The sequence below is a fragment of the Balaenoptera borealis genome (genome assembly GCF_965194805.1).
Source record: "Balaenoptera borealis genome assembly, chromosome: 5".
In the NCBI taxonomy this organism is placed as follows: domain Eukaryota; kingdom Metazoa; phylum Chordata; class Mammalia; order Artiodactyla; family Balaenopteridae; genus Balaenoptera; species Balaenoptera borealis.
In genome coordinates this window covers 14,433,053-14,459,070 of record NC_138862.1, presented here as the reverse complement: position 1 = coordinate 14,459,070, position 26,018 = coordinate 14,433,053, and the positions used below count along the sequence as shown (strand labels likewise).

The following is a 26,018-nucleotide window of genomic DNA, read 5'->3' as shown; positions in this document are numbered from 1 at the left end:
TTTGCATCTATTGTTCATCGAAGATATTGGACTATAATTTTCTTTTATCTATAATCTCTTTGTCTGGCTTTGGTATCAGGGTAATGGTGGCCTTGTCGAATGAATTTGGGAGTGTTTGCTCATCTTCAGTTTTCTGGAACATTTCGAGAAGGATTGGTATAAGTTCTTCTTTTTATGTTTGATAGAATTCCCCTGTGAAGCTCTCTGGTCCTGGACTTTTGTTTGCTGGGAGTTTTTCAAATTACAGATTCGACTTCACTTCTAGTGATCAATCTGTTCAAATGTTCTGTTTCTTCTTGATTCAGTCTAGTCATTCTGTATGTTTCTAGAAATTTGTCTGTTTCTTCTAGGCTGTCCAATTTGTTGGCATATAACTGTTCATAGTATTGCTTATGATGTTTTGTATGTCTGTGGTATCAGCTGTTATTTCTCCTCTTTCCTTTCTGATCAAAATGAAAGTAACTTTTTATAGTAACAATTAGGAAATCCAAGTTGGAAGGGAGTATAAACTCTGGAAGGTGATTCCTTCCACTGGAATCCCACATTTCAACAACACAAAATGAGCTATGATCCAGTAGTCTATAGAGTGGCTTCAACAGGAATTTTCACGAAGCTGCTGATTTCATTTTCTGAGAACATTCATGATTGGAACATTTTCTTTCAGCTGAGAAATCTTTCTACCTATTTTTTTCTGATATTCGTCACTGCTCTAATCTGATCACTCTGCTATGTTTAATCCACAACAATAAACATAAAGAAAATACACCTCCACTCCAATTTTCCTTATTCTTCAGTTTCTTTCCTTTTCTGTCATCTTTTAAATTCAAAACTATCAATTTTACTTCACAAATTACCTGTGATACGCACGCCACTTTTCAATACCCTGCCAACACACACTTTCTTTCCACAATACCCATGGGTTAGTGAAAATTCTTCTACCTTTACTGCATTACTTCGAATACCTTTCCATTCAAACATCTGGATATGGATGCAAAACAAGAGAAACCATATCTATTCTGTACATCACTGCATAATCAGCTCTGAGAACAGTGCCTGGCACATAACTTACACTCAAACAATATTTCTCCGATAAGAATATGAAGTCAAACATTTGTGTGGCACATATAAATTAGAGGATACTTGTAAATATTATCACCATTTTCTCACTTCTGTAAAGCTGAGTGTCTCAGATGTTCTTTAACTAAGGAGTCACAACACTTATGACTTTGAAAGTATGGGAAGGGTTCGTGAAGACTCTTTTCTGGATATATAAGTGAACTCATACATGCCTAATAAATCATATTCTGCCAAAACTTCACGGACTTCTTTTCCCACTTTACGCTTGCTACTGCCCTTTCTAATCTTCCTTTGCCATTGGCATCAGCTCATCACAACTTCAAAATACCTCCCTGAACCATCCCTCTGATACTTCGATCCTTACTCTCTTTCCCATCAACCGGTGTTAGTCCCCCCTCCCAACTGTCAGTTTGAAATCAGCTTAATTGTTTTTTACTCTCTGTTTTTCTATCTTAACGTACTAGAATATAAACACTGTGAGAGCAAGTAACTTGTCTATAATTTTCCTACTTTGTCTTCACTAAGATGAGGCCCTTTCTAAACTACTCAAAACTATTTGTCAATTAAGTGACCGCAATCAATTTCCTCAACCACGATATATGAAAACAAATACATTTTCAGTTCCATCAAAAGCAGCTGATATAAGAGAATATGTTTATTCTCACTTATCTGTTGCTTAGTTCTTTATTCTCGTGTTTTCCATACCTATGTCTAATTCTAATTCCTCATTAATTCTGGAAAATATCTCTTCAATTCCTTTAAGCACTCAGGGCACCTCTTCTCTACCTTGGACTCTGCATTCACATCCTGAATAAAGTGTCATTCCCCCTCCTCTTTCCCCTCCAGCTCCAACCTAGACAAAGTGGGATCTGCAAAGCACAGTCGTGAAATACTGTGAGATTTGTGCCTGGGTGTATGAGCGCCTGAGTATGTGAGAAACAAGAAATAGGAGGAGGAGACATTTTTTCTGGTGCAAATGTAAGAAGAAATGCTTGTATTATATCAAGGAAGAACTCAAGGTTCAGGCAAGATATTACCCAACTTGCACCAGAGGCCATAACATCTCAAAAAATGACTAATTCACAAGCAAGTACACAAAGGTTTGTTAGAAACAATGCACCTTTTTTATTGAGAATGAGTGATTTCCCCAACTGGAGGATGTTAGGATCATCAACACAGTCATAACAGTGAATCAGAGATTAAGGAAGTTAAAGGCTAACTTTCAGACAATAAGCAGACGCTATCATGGAACCTCAAGCCACAAAGATGTCAATCTAAAAATGGGTAGTTGGAGGTCAAAGCCTCTGTTAGGCATGTAGTTTCCTGGATATAGAAATCATGGGTTATAGATCCTTGAATCTCATTATCTTTAGATGTGTCATTTCAGGAACACACGAGGTTTGGATGGTGACGTTTTAGCAGCAAGAAGAATAACATCTCCAGTGGCAAACTGGCCAGTAGCAGCAGCGGCCAGTGTCATATCCACAGCCATATCCTGGTCCATAAACACAGCCATAAGGGGAGCCATATCCACAGCCGTATCTTGAGCCATAGCCACAGCCATAGCGAGTCCCATATCCACAGCGGTAATAGGGACTAAATCCATGGCCATAGCCACAAGAGTTGCCGTAGTAGTTGCAACACATGTTGTCAAGGGAAGTGGATTCAGGTGGGTTGCAAGAGGATGTTTCTGAAGTGTGTGTGTCGTCTACTTCCCATGGACCTTTATATACTGCCAGTAATTGGCAGAGCATACCATTCATTCCCTGACATAGACAACAAATATGCAAGCAACCATTATATGCCGGTCACGGGTGACAGTCAGTAATAGTTCCTTTAAAATGAGCTCGTTAGTTTGAATACTCCAGTTTTATTTAAAGAGCATCATTTTAATTTGTTCTGCTGAAGAATTGTCTCAGTAGAATCATGTGCCCAATAACTGATTTTTTGGTTGGGTTGTTTGTTTTTTTTGCCTTTGAGTTGTATGAGATGTTTGTATAATTTGGACATTAACACCGAGTCAGTCACATCATTTGCAAATATTTTCTCACATTTCATAGGTTGTCTTTCTATCTTCTCAACTGCTTCCTTTGCTGTGCAAAACCTTTTAAGTGTAATTATGTCCCATTTGTTTATTTTTGCTTTTATTTCTTTGGCCTTGGGATACAGATCCAAAAAAGTAATGCTACAATTTCTGTCAAAGAGTGTTCTGCCTATGTTTTCTTCTAAGAGTTTTATATTTTCAGGTCTTCCATTTAAGTCTTCAGCCCATTTTGAGTTTGTTTTTGTATATGGTGTGAGGGAATGTTCTACTCTCACTGTTATACATATGGCTGCCAGTTTTCCCAGCACCACTTGTTGAAGAGACGGTCTTTTCTCTTGGTATATTCCTGCCTCTTTTGTCATAGATTAATTGATCATAAGTGTGCGGGATTATTTCTGGGCTCTGTCTTCTGTTCCACGGACCTATGTGTCTGTTTTGGAGCAAATACCACCCTGTAGTATAGTCTGAAGTCTGGTAGGGTTGAACCTCTAGCTTTGTCCTTTATTATGAAGAGCCCTTTGAAAACTGGGGGTCTTTTGTTGTCCTAGTTTTAGAAATAGTTGTTCTATGAATTTTAGGGTTGTATAAGGATTATGCGTCTTAGTTCTGTGAATTTTAAAAATATTTGTTCTAGTTCTGTGAAAAATGTCACAGGTATTTTGATAGGGATTGCATTAAATCTGTAGATTTCATTGGGAGGGATGGTCATTTTTATAACATTAGTTCCTCAAATCTAGGGACAAAGGATATATTTCCTTTTCTTTATATCAATTTCAATTTCCTTCATCAAATTTTATAGTTTTCAGAGCATAGGTGTTTCACCTCCTTGTTGAAGTTTCTTCCTAGGTAATTTTTGATGCAGTTTTAAATGGGATTTGTTTTACTTTCTCTTTTTAACATTTCCTCATTAGTGTATAGAAACACAACAGATTTCTGTATGTTAATCTTGTATTTGTTTATTGGTTCTAATGGTTTTTGGGTGGAGACTGTAGAGTTCTCTATATGAAGTACCATATCATCGGCAAATAGTTACGGTGTTAACTCTTCCGTTCCAATCTGCATACACTTAATTTCTTTTTCTTACCACTGCTGCGGCTAGAACTTCCAATTTAAGCAGAAGGGGAAACAGTCATCATCCTTGTCTCCTTCCTGAATTGAGGAGGAAGGCTTTCACCTTTTCACCATTGAGTATTGTGTTGGCTGTTGGTTTGTCGTAAATGGCCTTTATTATGTTAATGTATTTTCCCTCTACACCCACTTTGGCAAGGATTTTTATCATGAATCGAAGTTGAATTTTTTCCAATGCTTTATCTGCATCTATTGATGTGATCATGTGATTTTGGTCTTTCTTTTTGTTGATGGGGTGTATCACATTGATTGATTTGCACATGCTAATCCATCCTTGTGCCCCTGGAATAAATCCAACTTGATCATGGCGTATGATCCTTTTGTGTATTATTGGATTTGGTTTGCTAATATTTTGGTGAGGACTTTTGCATCTATTGTTCATCGAAGATATTGGACTATAATTTTCTTTTATCTATAATCTCTTTGTCTGGCTTTGGTATCAGGGTAATGGTGGCCTTGTCGAATGAATTTGGGAGTGTTTGCTCATCTTCAGTTTTCTGGAACATTTCGAGAAGGATTGGTATAAGTTCTTCTTTTTATGTTTGATAGAATTCCCCTGTGAAGCTCTCTGGTCCTGGACTTTTGTTTGCTGGGAGTTTTTCAAATTACAGATTCGACTTCACTTCTAGTGATCAATCTGTTCAAATGTTCTGTTTCTTCTTGATTCAGTCTAGTCATTCTGTATGTTTCTAGAAATTTGTCTGTTTCTTCTAGGCTGTCCAATTTGTTGGCATATAACTGTTCATAGTATTGCTTATGATGTTTTGTATGTCTGTGGTATCAGCTGTTATTTCTCCTCTTTCCTTTCTGATCAAAATGAAAGTAACTTTTTATAGTAACAATTAGGAAATCCAAGTTGGAAGGGAGTATAAACTCTGGAAGGTGATTCCTTCCACTGGAATCCCACATTTCAACAACACAAAATGAGCTATGATCCAGTAGTCTATAGAGTGGCTTCAACAGGAATTTTCACGAAGCTGCTGATTTCATTTTCTGAGAACATTCATGATTGGAACATTTTCTTTCAGCTGAGAAATCTTTCTACCTATTTTTTTCTGATATTCGTCACTGCTCTAATCTGATCACTCTGCTATGTTTAATCCACAACAATAAACATAAAGAAAATACACCTCCACTCCAATTTTTCTTATTCTTCAGTTTCTTTCCTTTTCTGTCATCTTTTAAATTCAAAACTATCAATTTTACTTCACAAATTACCTGTGATACGCACGCCACTTTTCAATACCCTGCCAACACACACTTTCCTTCCACAATACCCATGGGTTAGTGAAAATTCTTCTACCTTTACTGCATTACTTCGAATACCTTTCCATTCAAACATCTGGATATGGATGCAAAACAAGAGAAACCATATCTATTCTGTACATCACTGCATAATCAGCTCTGAGAACAGTGCCTGGCACATAACTTACACTCAAACAATATTTCTCCGATAAGAATATGAAGTCAAACATTTGTGTGGCACATATAAATTAGAGGATACTTGTAAATATTATCACCATTTTCTCACTTCTGTAAAGCTGAGTGTCTCAGATGTTCTTTAACTAAGGAGTCACAACACTTATGACTTTGAAAGTATGGGAAGGGTTCGTGAAGACTCTTTTCTGGATATATAAGTGAACTCATACATGCCTAATAAATCATATTCTGCCAAAACTTCACGGACTTCTTTTCCCACTTTACGCTTGCCACTGCCCTTTCTAATCTTCCTTTGCCATTGGCATCAGCTCATCACAACTTCAAAATACCTCCCTGAACCATCCCTCTGATACTTCGATCCTTACTCTCTTTCCCATCAACCGGTGTTAGTCCCCCCTCCCAACTGTCAGTTTGAAATCAGCTTAATTGTTTTTTACTCTCTGTTTTTCTATCTTAACGTACTAGAATATAAACACTGTGAGAGCAAGTAACTTGTCTATAATTTTCCTACTTTGTCTTCACTAAGATGAGGCCCTTTCTAAACTACTCAAAACTATTTGTCAATTAAGTGACCGCAATCAATTTCCTCAACCACGATATATGAAAACAAATACATTTTCAGTTCCATCAAAAGCAGGTGATATAAGAGAATATGTTTATTCTCACTTATCTGTTGCTTAGTTCTTTATTCTCGTGTTTTCCATACCTATGTCTAATTCTAATTCCTCATTAATTCTGGAAAATATCTCTTCAATTCCTTTAAGCACTCAGGGCACCTCTTCTCTACCTTGGACTCTGCATTCACATCCTGAATAAAGTGTCATTCCCCCTCCTCTTTCCCCTCCAGCTCCAACCTAGACAAAGTGGGATCTGCAAAGCACAGTCGTGAAATACTGTGAGATTTGTGCCTGGGTGTATGAGCGCCTGAGTATGTGAGAAACAAGAAATAGGAGGAGGAGACATTTTTTCTGGTGCAAATGTAAGAAGAAATGCTTGTATTATATCAAGGAAGAACTCAAGGTTCAGGCAAGATATTACCCAACTTGCACCAGAGGCCATAACATCTCAAAAAATGACTAATTCACAAGCAAGTACACAAAGGTTTGTTAGAAACAATGCACCTTTTTTATTGAGAATGAGTGATTTCCCCAACTGGAGGATGTTAGGATCATCAACACAGTCATAACAGTGAATCAGAGATTAAGGAAGTTAAAGGCTAACTTTCAGACAATAAGCAGACGCTATCATGGAACCTCCAGCCACAAAGATGTCAATCTAAAAATGGGTAGTTGGAGGTCAAAGCCTCTGTTAGGCATGTAGTTTCCTGGATATAGAAATCATGGGTTATAGATCCTTGAATCTCATTATCTTTAGATGTGTCATTTCAGGAACACACGAGGTTTGGATGGTGACGTTTTAGCAGCAAGAAGAATAACATCTCCAGTGGCAAACTGGCCAGTAGCAGCAGCGGCCAGTGTCATATCCACAGCCATATCCTGGTCCATAAACACAGCCATAAGGGGAGCCATATCCACAGCCGTATCTTGAGCCATAGCCACAGCCATAGCGAGTCCCATATCCACAGCGGTAATAGGGACTAAATCCATGGCCATAGCCACAAGAGTTGCCGTAGTAGTTGCAACACATGTTGTCAAGGGAAGTGGATTCAGGTGGGTTGCAAGAGGATGTTTCTGAAGTGTGTGTGTCGTCTACTTCCCATGGACCTTTATATACTGCCAGTAATTGGCAGAGCATACCATTCATTCCCTGACATAGACAACAAATATGCAAGCAACCATTATATGCCGGTCACGGGTGACAGTCAGTAATAGTTCCTTTAAAATGAGCTCGTTAGTTTGAATACTCCAGTTTTATTTAAAGAGCATCATTTTAATTTGTTCTGCTGAAGAATTGTCTCAGTAGAATCATGTGCCCAGTAACTGATTTTTTGGTTGGGTTGTTTGTTTTTTTTGCCTTTGAGTTGTATGAGGTGTTTGTATAATTTGGACATTAACACCGAGTCAGTCACATCATTTGCAAATATCTTCTCACATTTCATAGGTTGTCTTTCTATCTTCTCAACTGCTTCCTTTGCTGTGCAAAACCTTTTAAGTGTAATTATGTCCCATTTGTTTATTTTTGCTTTTATTTCTTTGGCCTTGGGATACAGATCCAAAAAAGTAATGCTACAATTTCTGTCAAAGAGTGTTCTGCCTATGTTTTCTTCTAAGAGTTTTATATTTTCAGGTCTTCCATTTAAGTCTTCAGCCCATTTTGAGTTTGTTTTTGTATATGGTGTGAGGGAATGTTCTACTCTCACTGTTATACATATGGCCGTCCAGTTTTCCCAGCACCACTTGTTGAAGAGACGGTCTTTTCTCTTGGTATATTCCTGCCTCTTTTGTCACAGATTAATTGATCATAAGTGTGCGGGATTATTTCTGGGCTCTGTCTTCTGTTCCACGGACCTATGTGTCTGTTTTGGAGCAAATACCACCCTGTAGTATAGTCTGAAGTCTGGTAGGGTTGAACCTCTAGCTTTGTCCTTTATTATGAAGAGCCCTTTGAAAACTGGGGGTCTTTTGTTGTCCTAGTTTTAGAAATAGTTGTTCTATGAATTTTAGGGTTGTATAAGGATTATGCGTCTTAGTTCTGTGAATTTTAAAAATATTTGTTCTAGTTCTGTGAAAAATGTCACAGGTATTTTGATAGGGATTGCATTAAATCTGTAGATTTCATTGGGAGGGATGGTCATTTTTATAACATTAGTTCCTCAAATCTAGGGACAAAGGATATATTTCCTTTTCTTTATATCAATTTCAATTTCCTTCATCAAATTTTATAGTTTTCAGAGCATAGGTGTTTCACCTCCTTGTTGAAGTTTCTTCCTAGGTAATTTTTGATGCAGTTTTAAATGGGATTTGTTTTACTTTCTCTTTTTAACATTTCCTCATTAGTGTATAGAAACACAACAGATTTCTGTATGTTAATCTTGTATTTGTTTATTGGTTCTAATGGTTTTTGGGTGGAGACTGTAGAGTTCTCTATATGAAGTACCATATCATCGGCAAATAGTTACGGTGTTAACTCTTCCGTTCCAATCTGCATACACTTAATTTCTTTTTCTTACCACTGCTGCGGCTAGAACTTCCAATTTAAGCAGAAGGGGAAACAGTCATCATCCTTGTCTCCTTCCTGAATTGAGGAGGAAGGCTTTCACCTTTTCACCATTGAGTATTGTGTTGGCTGTTGGTTTGTCGTAAATGGCCTTTATTATGTTAATGTATTTTCCCTCTACACCCACTTTGGCAAGGATTTTTATCATGAATCGAAGTTGAATTTTTTCCAATGCTTTATCTGCATCTATTGATGTGATCATGTGATTTTGGTCTTTCTTTTTGTTGATGGGGTGTATCACATTGATTGATTTGCACATGCTAATCCATCCTTGTGCCCCTGGAATAAATCCAACTTGATCATGGCGTATGATCCTTTTGTGTATTATTGGATTTGGTTTGCTAATATTTTGGTGAGGACTTTTGCATCTATTGTTCATCGAAGATATTGGACTATAATTTTCTTTTATCTATAATCTCTTTGTCTGGCTTTGGTATCAGGGTAATGGTGGCCTTGTCGAATGAATTTGGGAGTGTTTGCTCATCTTCAGTTTTCTGGAACATTTCGAGAAGGATTGGTATAAGTTCTTCTTTTTATGTTTGATAGAATTCCCCTGTGAAGCTCTCTGGTCCTGGACTTTTGTTTGCTGGGAGTTTTTCAAATTACAGATTCGACTTCACTTCTAGTGATCAATCTGTTCAAATGTTCTGTTTCTTCTTGATTCAGTCTAGTCATTCTGTATGTTTCTAGAAATTTGTCTGTTTCTTCTAGGCTGTCCAATTTGTTGGCATATAACTGTTCATAGTATTGCTTATGATGTTTTGTATGTCTGTGGTATCAGCTGTTATTTCTCCTCTTTCCTTTCTGATCAAAATGAAAGTAACTTTTTATAGTAACAATTAGGAAATCCAAGTTGGAAGGGAGTATAAACTCTGGAAGGTGATTCCTTCCACTGGAATCCCACATTTCAACAACACAAAATGAGCTATGATCCAGTAGTCTATAGAGTGGCTTCAACAGGAATTTTCACGAAGCTGCTGATTTCATTTTCTGAGAACATTCATGATTGGAACATTTTCTTTCAGCTGAGAAATCTTTCTACCTATTTTTTTCTGATATTCGTCACTGCTCTAATCTGATCACTCTGCTATGTTTAATCCACAACAATAAACATAAAGAAAATACACCTCCACTCCAATTTTTCTTATTCTTCAGTTTCTTTCCTTTTCTGTCATCTTTTAAATTCAAAACTATCAATTTTACTTCACAAATTACCTGTGATACGCACGCCACTTTTCAATACCCTGCCAACACACACTTTCCTTCCACAATACCCATGGGTTAGTGAAAATTCTTCTACCTTTACTGCATTACTTCGAATACCTTTCCATTCAAACATCTGGATATGGATGCAAAACAAGAGAAACCATATCTATTCTGTACATCACTGCATAATCAGCTCTGAGAACAGTGCCTGGCACATAACTTACACTCAAACAATATTTCTCCGATAAGAATATGAAGTCAAACATTTGTGTGGCACATATAAATTAGAGGATACTTGTAAATATTATCACCATTTTCTCACTTCTGTAAAGCTGAGTGTCTCAGATGTTCTTTAACTAAGGAGTCACAACACTTATGACTTTGAAAGTATGGGAAGGGTTCGTGAAGACTCTTTTCTGGATATATAAGTGAACTCATACATGCCTAATAAATCATATTCTGCCAAAACTTCACGGACTTCTTTTCCCACTTTACGCTTGCCACTGCCCTTTCTAATCTTCCTTTGCCATTGGCATCAGCTCATCACAACTTCAAAATACCTCCCTGAACCATCCCTCTGATACTTCGATCCTTACTCTCTTTCCCATCAACCGGTGTTAGTCCCCCCTCCCAACTGTCAGTTTGAAATCAGCTTAATTGTTTTTTACTCTCTGTTTTTCTATCTTAACGTACTAGAATATAAACACTGTGAGAGCAAGTAACTTGTCTATAATTTTCCTACTTTGTCTTCACTAAGATGAGGCCCTTTCTAAACTACTCAAAACTATTTGTCAATTAAGTGACCGCAATCAATTTCCTCAACCACGATATATGAAAACAAATACATTTTCAGTTCCATCAAAAGCAGGTGATATAAGAGAATATGTTTATTCTCACTTATCTGTTGCTTAGTTCTTTATTCTCGTGTTTTCCATACCTATGTCTAATTCTAATTCCTCATTAATTCTGGAAAATATCTCTTCAATTCCTTTAAGCACTCAGGGCACCTCTTCTCTACCTTGGACTCTGCATTCACATCCTGAATAAAGTGTCATTCCCCCTCCTCTTTCCCCTCCAGCTCCAACCTAGACAAAGTGGGATCTGCAAAGCACAGTCGTGAAATACTGTGAGATTTGTGCCTGGGTGTATGAGCGCCTGAGTATGTGAGAAACAAGAAATAGGAGGAGGAGACATTTTTTCTGGTGCAAATGTAAGAAGAAATGCTTGTATTATATCAAGGAAGAACTCAAGGTTCAGGCAAGATATTACCCAACTTGCACCAGAGGCCATAACATCTCAAAAAATGACTAATTCACAAGCAAGTACACAAAGGTTTGTTAGAAACAATGCACCTTTTTTATTGAGAATGAGTGATTTCCCCAACTGGAGGATGTTAGGATCATCAACACAGTCATAACAGTGAATCAGAGATTAAGGAAGTTAAAGGCTAACTTTCAGACAATAAGCAGACGCTATCATGGAACCTCCAGCCACAAAGATGTCAATCTAAAAATGGGTAGTTGGAGGTCAAAGCCTCTGTTAGGCATGTAGTTTCCTGGATATAGAAATCATGGGTTATAGATCCTTGAATCTCATTATCTTTAGATGTGTCATTTCAGGAACACACGAGGTTTGGATGGTGACGTTTTAGCAGCAAGAAGAATAACATCTCCAGTGGCAAACTGGCCAGTAGCAGCAGCGGCCAGTGTCATATCCACAGCCATATCCTGGTCCATAAACACAGCCATAAGGGGAGCCATATCCACAGCCGTATCTTGAGCCATAGCCACAGCCATAGCGAGTCCCATATCCACAGCGGTAATAGGGACTAAATCCATGGCCATAGCCACAAGAGTTGCCGTAGTAGTTGCAACACATGTTGTCAAGGGAAGTGGATTCAGGTGGGTTGCAAGAGGATGTTTCTGAAGTGTGTGTGTCGTCTACTTCCCATGGACCTTTATATACTGCCAGTAATTGGCAGAGCATACCATTCATTCCCTGACATAGACAACAAATATGCAAGCAACCATTATATGCCGGTCACGGGTGACAGTCAGTAATAGTTCCTTTAAAATGAGCTCGTTAGTTTGAATACTCCAGTTTTATTTAAAGAGCATCATTTTAATTTGTTCTGCTGAAGAATTGTCTCAGTAGAATCATGTGCCCAGTAACTGATTTTTTGGTTGGGTTGTTTGTTTTTTTTGCCTTTGAGTTGTATGAGGTGTTTGTATAATTTGGACATTAACACCGAGTCAGTCACATCATTTGCAAATATCTTCTCACATTTCATAGGTTGTCTTTCTATCTTCTCAACTGCTTCCTTTGCTGTGCAAAACCTTTTAAGTGTAATTATGTCCCATTTGTTTATTTTTGCTTTTATTTCTTTGGCCTTGGGATACAGATCCAAAAAAGTAATGCTACAATTTCTGTCAAAGAGTGTTCTGCCTATGTTTTCTTCTAAGAGTTTTATATTTTCAGGTCTTCCATTTAAGTCTTCAGCCCATTTTGAGTTTGTTTTTGTATATGGTGTGAGGGAATGTTCTACTCTCACTGTTATACATATGGCCGTCCAGTTTTCCCAGCACCACTTGTTGAAGAGACGGTCTTTTCTCTTGGTATATTCCTGCCTCTTTTGTCACAGATTAATTGATCATAAGTGTGCGGGATTATTTCTGGGCTCTGTCTTCTGTTCCACGGACCTATGTGTCTGTTTTGGAGCAAATACCACCCTGTAGTATAGTCTGAAGTCTGGTAGGGTTGAACCTCTAGCTTTGTCCTTTATTATGAAGAGCCCTTTGAAAACTGGGGGTCTTTTGTTGTCCTAGTTTTAGAAATAGTTGTTCTATGAATTTTAGGGTTGTATAAGGATTATGCGTCTTAGTTCTGTGAATTTTAAAAATATTTGTTCTAGTTCTGTGAAAAATGTCACAGGTATTTTCATAGGGATTGCATTAAATCTGTAGATTTCATTGGGAGGGATGGTCATTTTTATAACATTAGTTCCTCAAATCTAGGGACAAAGGATATATTTCCTTTTCTTTATATCAATTTCAATTTCCTTCATCAAATTTTATAGTTTTCAGAGCATAGGTGTTTCACCTCCTTGTTGAAGTTTCTTCCTAGGTAATTTTTGATGCAGTTTTAAATGGGATTTGTTTTACTTTCTCTTTTTAACATTTCCTCATTAGTGTATAGAAACACAACAGATTTCTGTATGTTAATCTTGTATTTGTTTATTGGTTCTAATGGTTTTTGGGTGGAGACTGTAGAGTTCTCTATATGAAGTACCATATCATCGGCAAATAGTTACGGTGTTAACTCTTCCGTTCCAATCTGCATACACTTAATTTCTTTTTCTTACCACTGCTGCGGCTAGAACTTCCAATTTAAGCAGAAGGGGAAACAGTCATCATCCTTGTCTCCTTCCTGAATTGAGGAGGAAGGCTTTCACCTTTTCACCATTGAGTATTGTGTTGGCTGTTGGTTTGTCGTAAATGGCCTTTATTATGTTAATGTATTTTCCCTCTACACCCACTTTGGCAAGGATTTTTATCATGAATCGAAGTTGAATTTTTTCCAATGCTTTATCTGCATCTATTGATGTGATCATGTGATTTTGGTCTTTCTTTTTGTTGATGGGGTGTATCACATTGATTGATTTGCACATGCTAATCCATCCTTGTGCCCCTGGAATAAATCCAACTTGATCATGGCGTATGATCCTTTTGTGTATTATTGGATTTGGTTTGCTGATATTTTGGTGAGGACTTTTGCATCTATTGTTCATCGAAGATATTGGACTATAATTTTCTTTTATCTATAATCTCTTTGTCTGGCTTTGGTATCAGGGTAATGGTGGCCTTGTCGAATGAATTTGGGAGTGTTTGCTCATCTTCAGTTTTCTGGAACATTTCGAGAAGGATTGGTATAAGTTCTTCTTTTTATGTTTGATAGAATTCCCCTGTGAAGCTCTCTGGTCCTGGACTTTTGTTTGCTGGGAGTTTTTCAAATTACAGATTCGACTTCACTTCTAGTGATCAATCTGTTCAAATGTTCTGTTTCTTCTTGATTCAGTCTAGTCATTCTGTATGTTTCTAGAAATTTGTCTGTTTCTTCTAGGCTGTCCAATTTGTTGGCATATAACTGTTCATAGTATTGCTTATGATGTTTTGTATGTCTGTGGTATCAGCTGTTATTTCTCCTCTTTCCTTTCTGATCAAAATGAAAGTAACTTTTTATAGTAACAATTAGGAAATCCAAGTTGGAAGGGAGTATAAACTCTGGAAGGTGATTCCTTCCACTGGAATCCCACATTTCAACAACACAAAATGAGCTATGATCCAGTAGTCTATAGAGTGGCTTCAACAGGAATTTTCACGAAGCTGCTGATTTCATTTTCTGAGAACATTCATGATTGGAACATTTTCTTTCAGCTGAGAAATCTTTCTACCTATTTTTTTCTGATATTCGTCACTGCTCTAATCTGATCACTCTGCTATGTTTAATCCACAACAATAAATGTAAAGAAAATATACCTCCACTCCAATTTTTCTTATTCTTCAGTTTCTTTCCTTTTCTGTCATCTTTTAAATTCAAAACTATCAATTTTACTTCACAAATTACCTGTGATACGCACGCCACTTTTCAATACCCTGCCAACACACACTTTCTTTCCACAATACCCATGGGTTAGTGAAAATTCTTCTACCTTTACTGCATTACTTCGAATACCTTTCCATTCAAACATCTGGATATGGATGCAAAACAAGAGAAACCATATCTATTCTGTACATCACTGCATAATCAGCTCTGAGAACAGTGCCTGGCACATAACTTACACTCAAACAATATTTCTCCGATAAGAATATGAAGTCAAACATTTGTGTGGCACATATAAATTAGAGGATACTTGTAAATATTATCACCATTTTCTCACTTCTGTAAAGCTGAGTGTCTCAGATGTTCTTTAACTAAGGAGTCACAACACTTATGACTTTGAAAGTATGGGAAGGGTTCGTGAAGACTCTTTTCTGGATATATAAGTGAACTCATACATGCCTAATAAATCATATTCTGCCAAAACTTCACGGACTTCTTTTCCCACTTTACGCTTGCCACTGCCCTTTCTAATCTTCCTTTGCCATTGGCATCAGCTCATCACAACTTCAAAATACCTCCCTGAACCATCCCTCTGATACTTCGATCCTTACTCTCTTTCCCATCAACCGGTGTTAGTCCCCCCTCCCAACTGTCAGTTTGAAATCAGCTTAATTGTTTTTTACTCTCTGTTTTTCTATCTTAACGTACTAGAATATAAACACTGTGAGAGCAAGTAACTTGTCTATAATTTTCCTACTTTGTCTTCACTAAGATGAGGCCCTTTCTAAACTACTCAAAACTATTTGTCAATTAAGTGACCGCAATCAATTTCCTCAACCACGATATATGAAAACAAATACATTTTCAGTTCCATCAAAAGCAGGTGATATAAGAGAATATGTTTATTCTCACTTATCTGTTGCTTAGTTCTTTATTCTCGTGTTTTCCATACCTATGTCTAATTCTAATTCCTCATTAATTCTGGAAAATATCTCTTCAATTCCTTTAAGCACTCAGGGCACCTCTTCTCTACCTTGGACTCTGCATTCACATCCTGAATAAAGTGTCATTCCCCCTCCTCTTTCCCCTCCAGCTCCAACCTAGACAAAGTGGGATCTGCAAAGCACAGTCGTGAAATACTGTGAGATTTGTGCCTGGGTGTATGAGCGCCTGAGTATGTGAGAAACAAGAAATAGGAGGAGGAGACATTTTTTCTGGTGCAAATGTAAGAAGAAATGCTTGTATTATATCAAGGAAGAACTCAAGGTTCAGGCAAGATATTACCCAACTTGCACCAGAGGCCATAACATCTCAAAAAATGACTAATTCACAAGCAAGTACACAAAGGTTTGTTAGAAACAATGCACCTTTTTTATTGAGAATGAGTGATTTCCCCAACTGGAGGATGTTAGGATCATCAACACAGTCATAACAGTGAATCAGAGATTAAGGAAGTTAAAGGCTAACTTTCAGACAATAAGCAGACGCTATCATGGAACCTCCAGCCACAAAGATGTCAATCTAAAAATGGGTAGTTGGAGGTCAAAGCCTCTGTTAGGCATGTAGTTTCCTGGATATAGAAATCATGGGTTATAGATCCTTGAATCTCATTATCTTTAGATGTGTCATTTCAGGAACACACGAGGTTTGGATGGTGACGTTTTAGCAGCAAGAAGAATAACATCTCCAGTGGCAAACTGGCCAGTAGCAGCAGCGGCCAGTGTCATATCCACAGCCATATCCTGGTCCATAAACACAGCCATAAGGGGAGCCATATCCACAGCCGTATCTTGAGCCATAGCCACAGCCATAGCGAGCCCCATATCCACAGCGGTAATAGGGACTAAATCCATGGCCATAGCCACAAGAGTTGCCGTAGTAGTTGCAACACATGTTGTCAAGGGAAGTGGATTCAGGTGGGTTGCAAGAGGATGTTTCTGAAGTGTGTGTGTCGTCTACTTCCCATGGACCTTTATATACTGCCAGTAATTGGCAGAGCATACCATTCATTCCCTGACATAGACAACAAATATGCAAGCAACCATTATATGCCGGTCACGGGTGACAGTCAGTAATAGTTCCTTTAAAATGAGCTCGTTAGTTTGAATACTCCAGTTTTATTTAAAGAGCATCATTTTAATTTGTTCTGCTGAAGAATTGTCTCAGTAGAATCATGTGCCCAGTAACTGATTTTTTGGTTGGGTTGTTTGTTTTTTTTGCCTTTGAGTTGTATGAGATGTTTGTATAATTTGGACATTAACACCGAGTCAGTCACATCATTTGCAAATATCTTCTCACATTTCATAGGTTGTCTTTCTATCTTCTCAACTGCTTCCTTTGCTGTGCAAAACCTTTTAAGTGTAATTATGTCCCATTTGTTTATTTTTGCTTTTATTTCTTTGGCCTTGGGATACAGATCCAAAAAAGTAATGCTACAATTTCTGTCAAAGAGTGTTCTGCCTATGTTTTCTTCTAAGAGTTTTATATTTTCAGGTCTTCCATTTAAGTCTTCAGCCCATTTTGAGTTTGTTTTTGTATATGGTGTGAGGGAATGTTCTACTCTCACTGTTATACATATGGCTGTCCAGTTTTCCCAGCACCACTTGTTGAAGAGACGGTCTTTTCTCTTGGTATATTCCTGCCTCTTTTGTCACAGATTAATTGATCATAAGTGTGCGGGATTATTTCTGGGCTCTGTCTTCTGTTCCACGGACCTATGTGTCTGTTTTGGAGCAAATACCACCCTGTAGTATAGTCTGAAGTCTGGTAGGGTTGAACCTCTAGCTTTGTCCTTTATTATGAAGAGCCCTTTGAAAACTGGGGGTCTTTTGTTGTCCTAGTTTTAGAAATAGTTGTTCTATGAATTTTAGGGTTGTATAAGGATTATGCGTCTTAGTTCTGTGAATTTTAAAAATATTTGTTCTAGTTCTGTGAAAAATGTCACAGGTATTTTCATAGGGATTGCATTAAATCTGTAGATTTCATTGGGAGGGATGGTCATTTTTATAACATTAGTTCCTCAAATCTAGGGACAAAGGATATATTTCCTTTTCTTTATATCAATTTCAATTTCCTTCATCAAATTTTATAGTTTTCAGAGCATAGGTGTTTCACCTCCTTGTTGAAGTTTCTTCCTAGGTAATTTTTGATGCAGTTTTAAATGGGATTTGTTTTACTTTCTCTTTTTAACATTTCCTCATTAGTGTATAGAAACACAACAGATTTCTGTATGTTAATCTTGTATTTGTTTATTGGTTCTAATGGTTTTTGGGTGGAGACTGTAGAGTTCTCTATATGAAGTACCATATCATCGGCAAATAGTTACGGTGTTAACTCTTCCGTTCCAATCTGCATACACTTAATTTCTTTTTCTTACCACTGCTGCGGCTAGAACTTCCAATTTAAGCAGAAGGGGAAACAGTCATCATCCTTGTCTCCTTCCTGAATTGAGGAGGAAGGCTTTCACCTTTTCACCATTGAGTATTGTGTTGGCTGTTGGTTTGTCGTAAATGGCCTTTATTATGTTAATGTATTTTCCCTCTACACCCACTTTGGCAAGGATTTTTATCATGAATCGAAGTTGAATTTTTTCCAATGCTTTATCTGCATCTATTGATGTGATCATGTGATTTTGGTCTTTCTTTTTGTTGATGGGGTGTATCACATTGATTGATTTGCACATGCTAATCCATCCTTGTGCCCCTGGAATAAATCCAACTTGATCATGGCGTATGATCCTTTTGTGTATTATTGGATTTGGTTTGCTGATATTTTGGTGAGGACTTTTGCATCTATTGTTCATCGAAGATATTGGACTATAATTTTCTTTTATCTATAATCTCTTTGTCTGGCTTTGGTATCAGGGTAATGGTGGCCTTGTCGAATGAATTTGGGAGTGTTTGCTCATCTTCAGTTTTCTGGAACATTTCGAGAAGGATTGGTATAAGTTCTTCTTTTTATGTTTGATAGAATTCCCCTGTGAAGCTCTCTGGTCCTGGACTTTTGTTTGCTGGGAGTTTTTCAAATTACAGATTCGACTTCACTTCTAGTGATCAATCTGTTCAAATGTTCTGTTTCTTCTTGATTCAGTCTAGTCATTCTGTATGTTTCTAGAAATTTGTCTGTTTCTTCTAGGCTGTCCAATTTGTTGGCATATAACTGTTCATAGTATTGCTTATGATGTTTTGTATGTCTGTGGTATCAGCTGTTATTTCTCCTCTTTCCTTTCTGATCAAAATGAAAGTAACTTTTTATAGTAACAATTAGGAAATCCAAGTTGGAAGGGAGTATAAACTCTGGAAGGTGATTCCTTCCACTGGAATCCCACATTTCAACAACACAAAATGAGCTATGATCCAGTAGTCTATAGAGTGGCTTCAACAGGAATTTTCACGAAGCTGCTGATTTCATTTTCTGAGAACATTCATGATTGGAACATTTTCTTTCAGCTGAGAAATCTTTCTACCTATTTTTTTCTGATATTCGTCACTGCTCTAATCTGATCACTCTGCTATGTTTAATCCACAACAATAAACATAAAGAAAATACACCTCCACTCCAATTTTTCTTATTCTTCAGTTTCTTTCCTTTTCTGTCATCTTTTAAATTCAAAACTATCAATTTTACTTCACAAATTACCTGTGATACGCACGCCACTTTTCAATACCCTGCCAACACACACTTTCCTTCCACAATACCCATGGGTTAGTGAAAATTCTTCTACCTTTACTGCATTACTTCGAATACCTTTCCATTCAAACATCTGGATATGGATGCAAAACAAGAGAAACCATATCTATTCTGTACATCACTGCATAATCAGCTCTGAGAACAGTGCCTGGCACATAACTTACACTCAAACAATATTTCTCCGATAAGAATATGAAGTCAAACATTTGTGTGGCACATATAAATTAGAGGATACTTGTAAATATTATCACCATTTTCTCACTTCTGTAAAGCTGAGTGTCTCAGATGTTCTTTAACTAAGGAGTCACAACACTTATGACTTTGAAAGTATGGGAAGGGTTCGTGAAGACTCTTTTCTGGATATATAAGTGAACTCATACATGCCTAATAAATCATATTCTGCCAAAACTTCACGGACTTCTTTTCCCACTTTACGCTTGCCACTGCCCTTTCTAATCTTCCTTTGCCATTGGCATCAGCTCATCACAACTTCAAAATACCTCCCTGAACCATCCCTCTGATACTTCGATCCTTACTCTCTTTCCCATCAACCGGTGTTAGTCCCCCCTCCCAACTGTCAGTTTGAAATCAGCTTAATTGTTTTTTACTCTCTGTTTTTCTATCTTAACGTACTAGAATATAAACACTGTGAGAGCAAGTAACTTGTCTATAATTTTCCTACTTTGTCTTCACTAAGATGAGGCCCTTTCTAAACTACTCAAAACTATTTGTCAATTAAGTGACCGCAATCAATTTCCTCAACCACGATATATGAAAACAAATACATTTTCAGTTCCATCAAAAGCAGGTGATATAAGAGAATATGTTTATTCTCACTTATCTGTTGCTTAGTTCTTTATTCTCGTGTTTTCCATACCTATGTCTAATTCTAATTCCTCATTAATTCTGGAAAATATCTCTTCAATTCCTTTAAGCACTCAGGGCACCTCTTCTCTACCTTGGACTCTGCATTCACATCCTGAATAAAGTGTCATTCCCCCTCCTCTTTCCCCTCCAGCTCCAACCTAGACAAAGTGGGATCTGCAAAGCACAGTCGTGAAATACTGTGAGATTTGTGCCTGGGTGTATGAGCGCCTGAGTATGTGAGAAACAAGAAATAGGAGGAGGAGACATTTTTTCTGGTGCAAATGTAAGAAGAAATGCTTGTATTATATCAAGGAAGAACTCAAGGTTCAGGCAAGATATTACCCAACTTGCACCAGAGGCCATAACATCTCAAAAAATGACTAATTCACAAGCAAGTACACAAAGGTTTGTTAGAAACAATGCACCTTTTTTATTGAGAATGAGTGATTTCCCCAACTGGAGGATGTTAGGATCATCAACACAGTCATAACAGTGAATCAGAGATTAAGGAAGTTAAAGGCTAACTTTCAGACAATAAGCAGACGCTATCATGGAACCTCCAGCCACAAAGATGTCAATCTAAAAATGGGTAGTTGGAGGTCAAAGCCTCTGTTAGGCATGTAGTTTCCTGGATATAGAAATCATGGGTTATAGATCCTTGAATCTCATTATCTTTAGATGTGTCATTTCAGGAACACACGAGGTTTGGATGGTGACGTTTTAGCAGCAAGGAGAATAACATCTCCAGTGGCAAACTGGCCAGTAGCAGCAGCGGCCAGTGTCATATCCACAGCCATATCCTGGTCCATAAACACAGCCATAAGGGGAGCCATATCCACAGCCGTATCTTGAGCCATAGCCACAGCCATAGCGAGTCCCATATCCACAGCGGTAATAGGGACTAAATCCATGGCCATAGCCACAAGAGTTGCCGTAGTAGTTGCAACACATGTTGTCAAGGGAAGTGGATTCAGGTGGGTTGCAAGAGGATGTTTCTGAAGTGTGTGTGTCGTCTACTTCCCATGGACCTTTATATACTGCCAGTAATTGGCAGAGCATACCATTCATTCCCTGACATAGACAACAAATATGCAAGCAACCATTATATGCCGGTCACGGGTGACAGTCAGTAATAGTTCCTTTAAAATGAGCTCGTTAGTTTGAATACTCCAGTTTTATTTAAAGAGCATCATTTTAATTTGTTCTGCTGAAGAATTGTCTCAGTAGAATCATGTGCCCAGTAACTGATTTTTTGGTTGGGTTGTTTGTTTTTTTTGCCTTTGAGTTGTATGAGGTGTTTGTATAATTTGGACATTAACACCGAGTCAGTCACATCATTTGCAAATATCTTCTCACATTTCATAGGTTGTCTTTCTATCTTCTCAACTGCTTCCTTTGCTGTGCAAAACCTTTTAAGTGTAATTATGTCCCATTTGTTTATTTTTGCTTTTATTTCTTTGGCCTTGGGATACAGATCCAAAAAAGTAATGCTACAATTTCTGTCAAAGAGTGTTCTGCCTATGTTTTCTTCTAAGAGTTTTATATTTTCAGGTCTTCCATTTAAGTCTTCAGCCCATTTTGAGTTTGTTTTTGTATATGGTGTGAGGGAATGTTCTACTCTCACTGTTATACATATGGCTGTCCAGTTTTCCCAGCACCACTTGTTGAAGAGACGGTCTTTTCTCTTGGTATATTCCTGCCTCTTTTGTCACAGATTAATTGATCATAAGTGTGCGGGATTATTTCTGGGCTCTGTCTTCTGTTCCACGGACCTATGTGTCTGTTTTGGAGCAAATACCACCCTGTAGTATAGTCTGAAGTCTGGTAGGGTTGAACCTCTAGCTTTGTCCTTTATTATGAAGAGCCCTTTGAAAACTGGGGGTCTTTTGTTGTCCTAGTTTTAGAAATAGTTGTTCTATGAATTTTAGGGTTGTATAAGGATTATGCGTCTTAGTTCTGTGAATTTTAAAAATATTTGTTCTAGTTCTGTGAAAAATGTCACAGGTATTTTCATAGGGATTGCATTAAATCTGTAGATTTCATTGGGAGGGATGGTCATTTTTATAACATTAGTTCCTCAAATCTAGGGACAAAGGATATATTTCCTTTTCTTTATATCAATTTCAATTTCCTTCATCAAATTTTATAGTTTTCAGAGCATAGGTGTTTCACCTCCTTGTTGAAGTTTCTTCCTAGGTAATTTTTGATGCAGTTTTAAATGGGATTTGTTTTACTTTCTCTTTTTAACATTTCCTCATTAGTGTATAGAAACACAACAGATTTCTGTATGTTAATCTTGTATTTGTTTATTGGTTCTAATGGTTTTTGGGTGGAGACTGTAGAGTTCTCTATATGAAGTACCATATCATCGGCAAATAGTTACGGTGTTAACTCTTCCGTTCCAATCTGCATACACTTAATTTCTTTTTCTTACCACTGCTGCGGCTAGAACTTCCAATTTAAGCAGAAGGGGAAACAGTCATCATCCTTGTCTCCTTCCTGAATTGAGGAGGAAGGCTTTCACCTTTTCACCATTGAGTATTGTGTTGGCTGTTGGTTTGTCGTAAATGGCCTTTATTATGTTAATGTATTTTCCCTCTACACCCACTTTGGCAAGGATTTTTATCATGAATCGAAGTTGAATTTTTTCCAATGCTTTATCTGCATCTATTGATGTGATCATGTGATTTTGGTCTTTCTTTTTGTTGATGGGGTGTATCACATTGATTGATTTGCACATGCTAATCCATCCTTGTGCCCCTGGAATAAATCCAACTTGATCATGGCGTATGATCCTTTTGTGTATTATTGGATTTGGTTTGCTAATATTTTGGTGAGGACTTTTGCATCTATTGTTCATCGAAGATATTGGACTATAATTTTCTTTTATCTATAATCTCTTTGTCTGGCTTTGGTATCAGGGTAATGGTGGCCTTGTCGAATGAATTTGGGAGTGTTTGCTCATCTTCAGTTTTCTGGAACATTTCGAGAAGGATTGGTATAAGTTCTTCTTTTTATGTTTGATAGAATTCCCCTGTGAAGCTCTCTGGTCCTGGACTTTTGTTTGCTGGGAGTTTTTCAAATTACAGATTCGACTTCACTTCTAGTGATCAATCTGTTCAAATGTTCTGTTTCTTCTTGATTCAGTCTAGTCATTCTGTATGTTTCTAGAAATTTGTCTGTTTCTTCTAGGCTGTCCAATTTGTTGGCATATAACTGTTCATAGTATTGCTTATGATGTTTTGTATGTCTGTGGTATCAGCTGTTATTTCTCCTCTTTCCTTTCTGATCAAAATGAAAGTAACTTTTTATAGTAACAATTAGGAAATCCAAGTTGGAAGGGAGTATAAACTCTGGAAGGTGATTCCTTCCACTGGAATCCCACATTTCAACAACACAAAATGAGCTATGATCCAGTAGTCTATAGAGTGGCTTCAACAGGAATTTTCACGAAGCTGCTGATTTCATTTTCTGAGAACATTCATGATTGGAACATTTTCTTTCAGCTGAGAAATCTTTCTACCTATTTTTTTCTGATATTCGTCACTGCTCTAATCTGATCACTCTGCTATGTTTAATCCACAACAATAAACATAAAGAAAATACACCTCCACTCCAATTTTTCTTATTCTTCAGTTTCTTTCCTTTTCTGTCATCTTTTAAATTCAAAACTATCAATTTTACTTCACAAATTACCTGTGATACGCACGCCACTTTTCAATACCCTGCCAACACACACTTTCCTTCCACAATACCCATGGGTTAGTGAAAATTCTTCTACCTTTACTGCATTACTTCGAATACCTTTCCATTCAAACATCTGGATATGGATGCAAAACAAGAGAAACCATATCTATTCTGTACATCACTGCATAATCAGCTCTGAGAACAGTGCCTGGCACATAACTTACACTCAAACAATATTTCTCCGATAAGAATATGAAGTCAAACATTTGTGTGGCACATATAAATTAGAGGATACTTGTAAATATTATCACCATTTTCTCACTTCTGTAAAGCTGAGTGTCTCAGATGTTCTTTAACTAAGGAGTCACAACACTTATGACTTTGAAAGTATGGGAAGGGTTCGTGAAGACTCTTTTCTGGATATATAAGTGAACTCATACATGCCTAATAAATCATATTCTGCCAAAACTTCACGGACTTCTTTTCCCACTTTACGCTTGCCACTGCCCTTTCTAATCTTCCTTTGCCATTGGCATCAGCTCATCACAACTTCAAAATACCTCCCTGAACCATCCCTCTGATACTTCGATCCTTACTCTCTTTCCCATCAACCGGTGTTAGTCCCCCCTCCCAACTGTCAGTTTGAAATCAGCTTAATTGTTTTTTACTCTCTGTTTTTCTATCTTAACGTACTAGAATATAAACACTGTGAGAGCAAGTAACTTGTCTATAATTTTCCTACTTTGTCTTCACTAAGATGAGGCCCTTTCTAAACTACTCAAAACTATTTGTCAATTAAGTGACCGCAATCAATTTCCTCAACCACGATATATGAAAACAAATACATTTTCAGTTCCATCAAAAGCAGGTGATATAAGAGAATATGTTTATTCTCACTTATCTGTTGCTTAGTTCTTTATTCTCGTGTTTTCCATACCTATGTCTAATTCTAATTCCTCATTAATTCTGGAAAATATCTCTTCAATTCCTTTAAGCACTCAGGGCACCTCTTCTCTACCTTGGACTCTGCATTCACATCCTGAATAAAGTGTCATTCCCCCTCCTCTTTCCCCTCCAGCTCCAACCTAGACAAAGTGGGATCTGCAAAGCACAGTCGTGAAATACTGTGAGATTTGTGCCTGGGTGTATGAGCGCCTGAGTATGTGAGAAACAAGAAATAGGAGGAGGAGACATTTTTTCTGGTGCAAATGTAAGAAGAAATGCTTGTATTATATCAAGGAAGAACTCAAGGTTCAGGCAAGATATTACCCAACTTGCACCAGAGGCCATAACATCTCAAAAAATGACTAATTCACAAGCAAGTACACAAAGGTTTGTTAGAAACAATGCACCTTTTTTATTGAGAATGAGTGATTTCCCCAACTGGAGGATGTTAGGATCATCAACACAGTCATAACAGTGAATCAGAGATTAAGGAAGTTAAAGGCTAACTTTCAGACAATAAGCAGACGCTATCATGGAACCTCCAGCCACAAAGATGTCAATCTAAAAATGGGTAGTTGGAGGTCAAAGCCTCTGTTAGGCATGTAGTTTCCTGGATATAGAAATCATGGGTTATAGATCCTTGAATCTCATTATCTTTAGATGTGTCATTTCAGGAACACACGAGGTTTGGATGGTGACGTTTTAGCAGCAAGGAGAATAACATCTCCAGTGGCAAACTGGCCAGTAGCAGCAGCGGCCAGTGTCATATCCACAGCCATATCCTGGTCCATAAACACAGCCATAAGGGGAGCCATATCCACAGCCGTATCTTGAGCCATAGCCACAGCCATAGCGAGTCCCATATCCACAGCGGTAATAGGGACTAAATCCATGGCCATAGCCACAAGAGTTGCCGTAGTAGTTGCAACACATGTTGTCAAGGGAAGTGGATTCAGGTGGGTTGCAAGAGGATGTTTCTGAAGTGTGTGTGTCGTCTACTTCCCATGGACCTTTATATACTGCCAGTAATTGGCAGAGCATACCATTCATTCCCTGACATAGACAACAAATATGCAAGCAACCATTATATGCCGGTCACGGGTGACAGTCAGTAATAGTTCCTTTAAAATGAGCTCGTTAGTTTGAATACTCCAGTTTT

At 37.6% G+C, this 26,018-nt stretch overlaps 1 protein-coding gene across 1 annotated transcript in view; it reads right to left on the bottom strand.

Moving 5' to 3' along the window:
- LOC309629010 (uncharacterized protein) overlaps nucleotides 1-25,792 on the bottom strand; it is a gene marked incomplete at both ends in the record, with an annotated part of 35,694 nt that extends 9,902 nt beyond the window's left edge. Inside the window, 2 exons of the mRNA XM_082392582.1 lie at nucleotides 20,984-21,109; nucleotides 25,676-25,792. Coding sequence (XP_082248708.1) covers nucleotides 20,984-21,109; nucleotides 25,676-25,792 — 243 coding nt within the window. The remainder of the gene's footprint in view (nucleotides 1-20,983; nucleotides 21,110-25,675) is intronic.
- Between the last annotated feature and the right edge of the window lie 226 nt (nucleotides 25,793-26,018).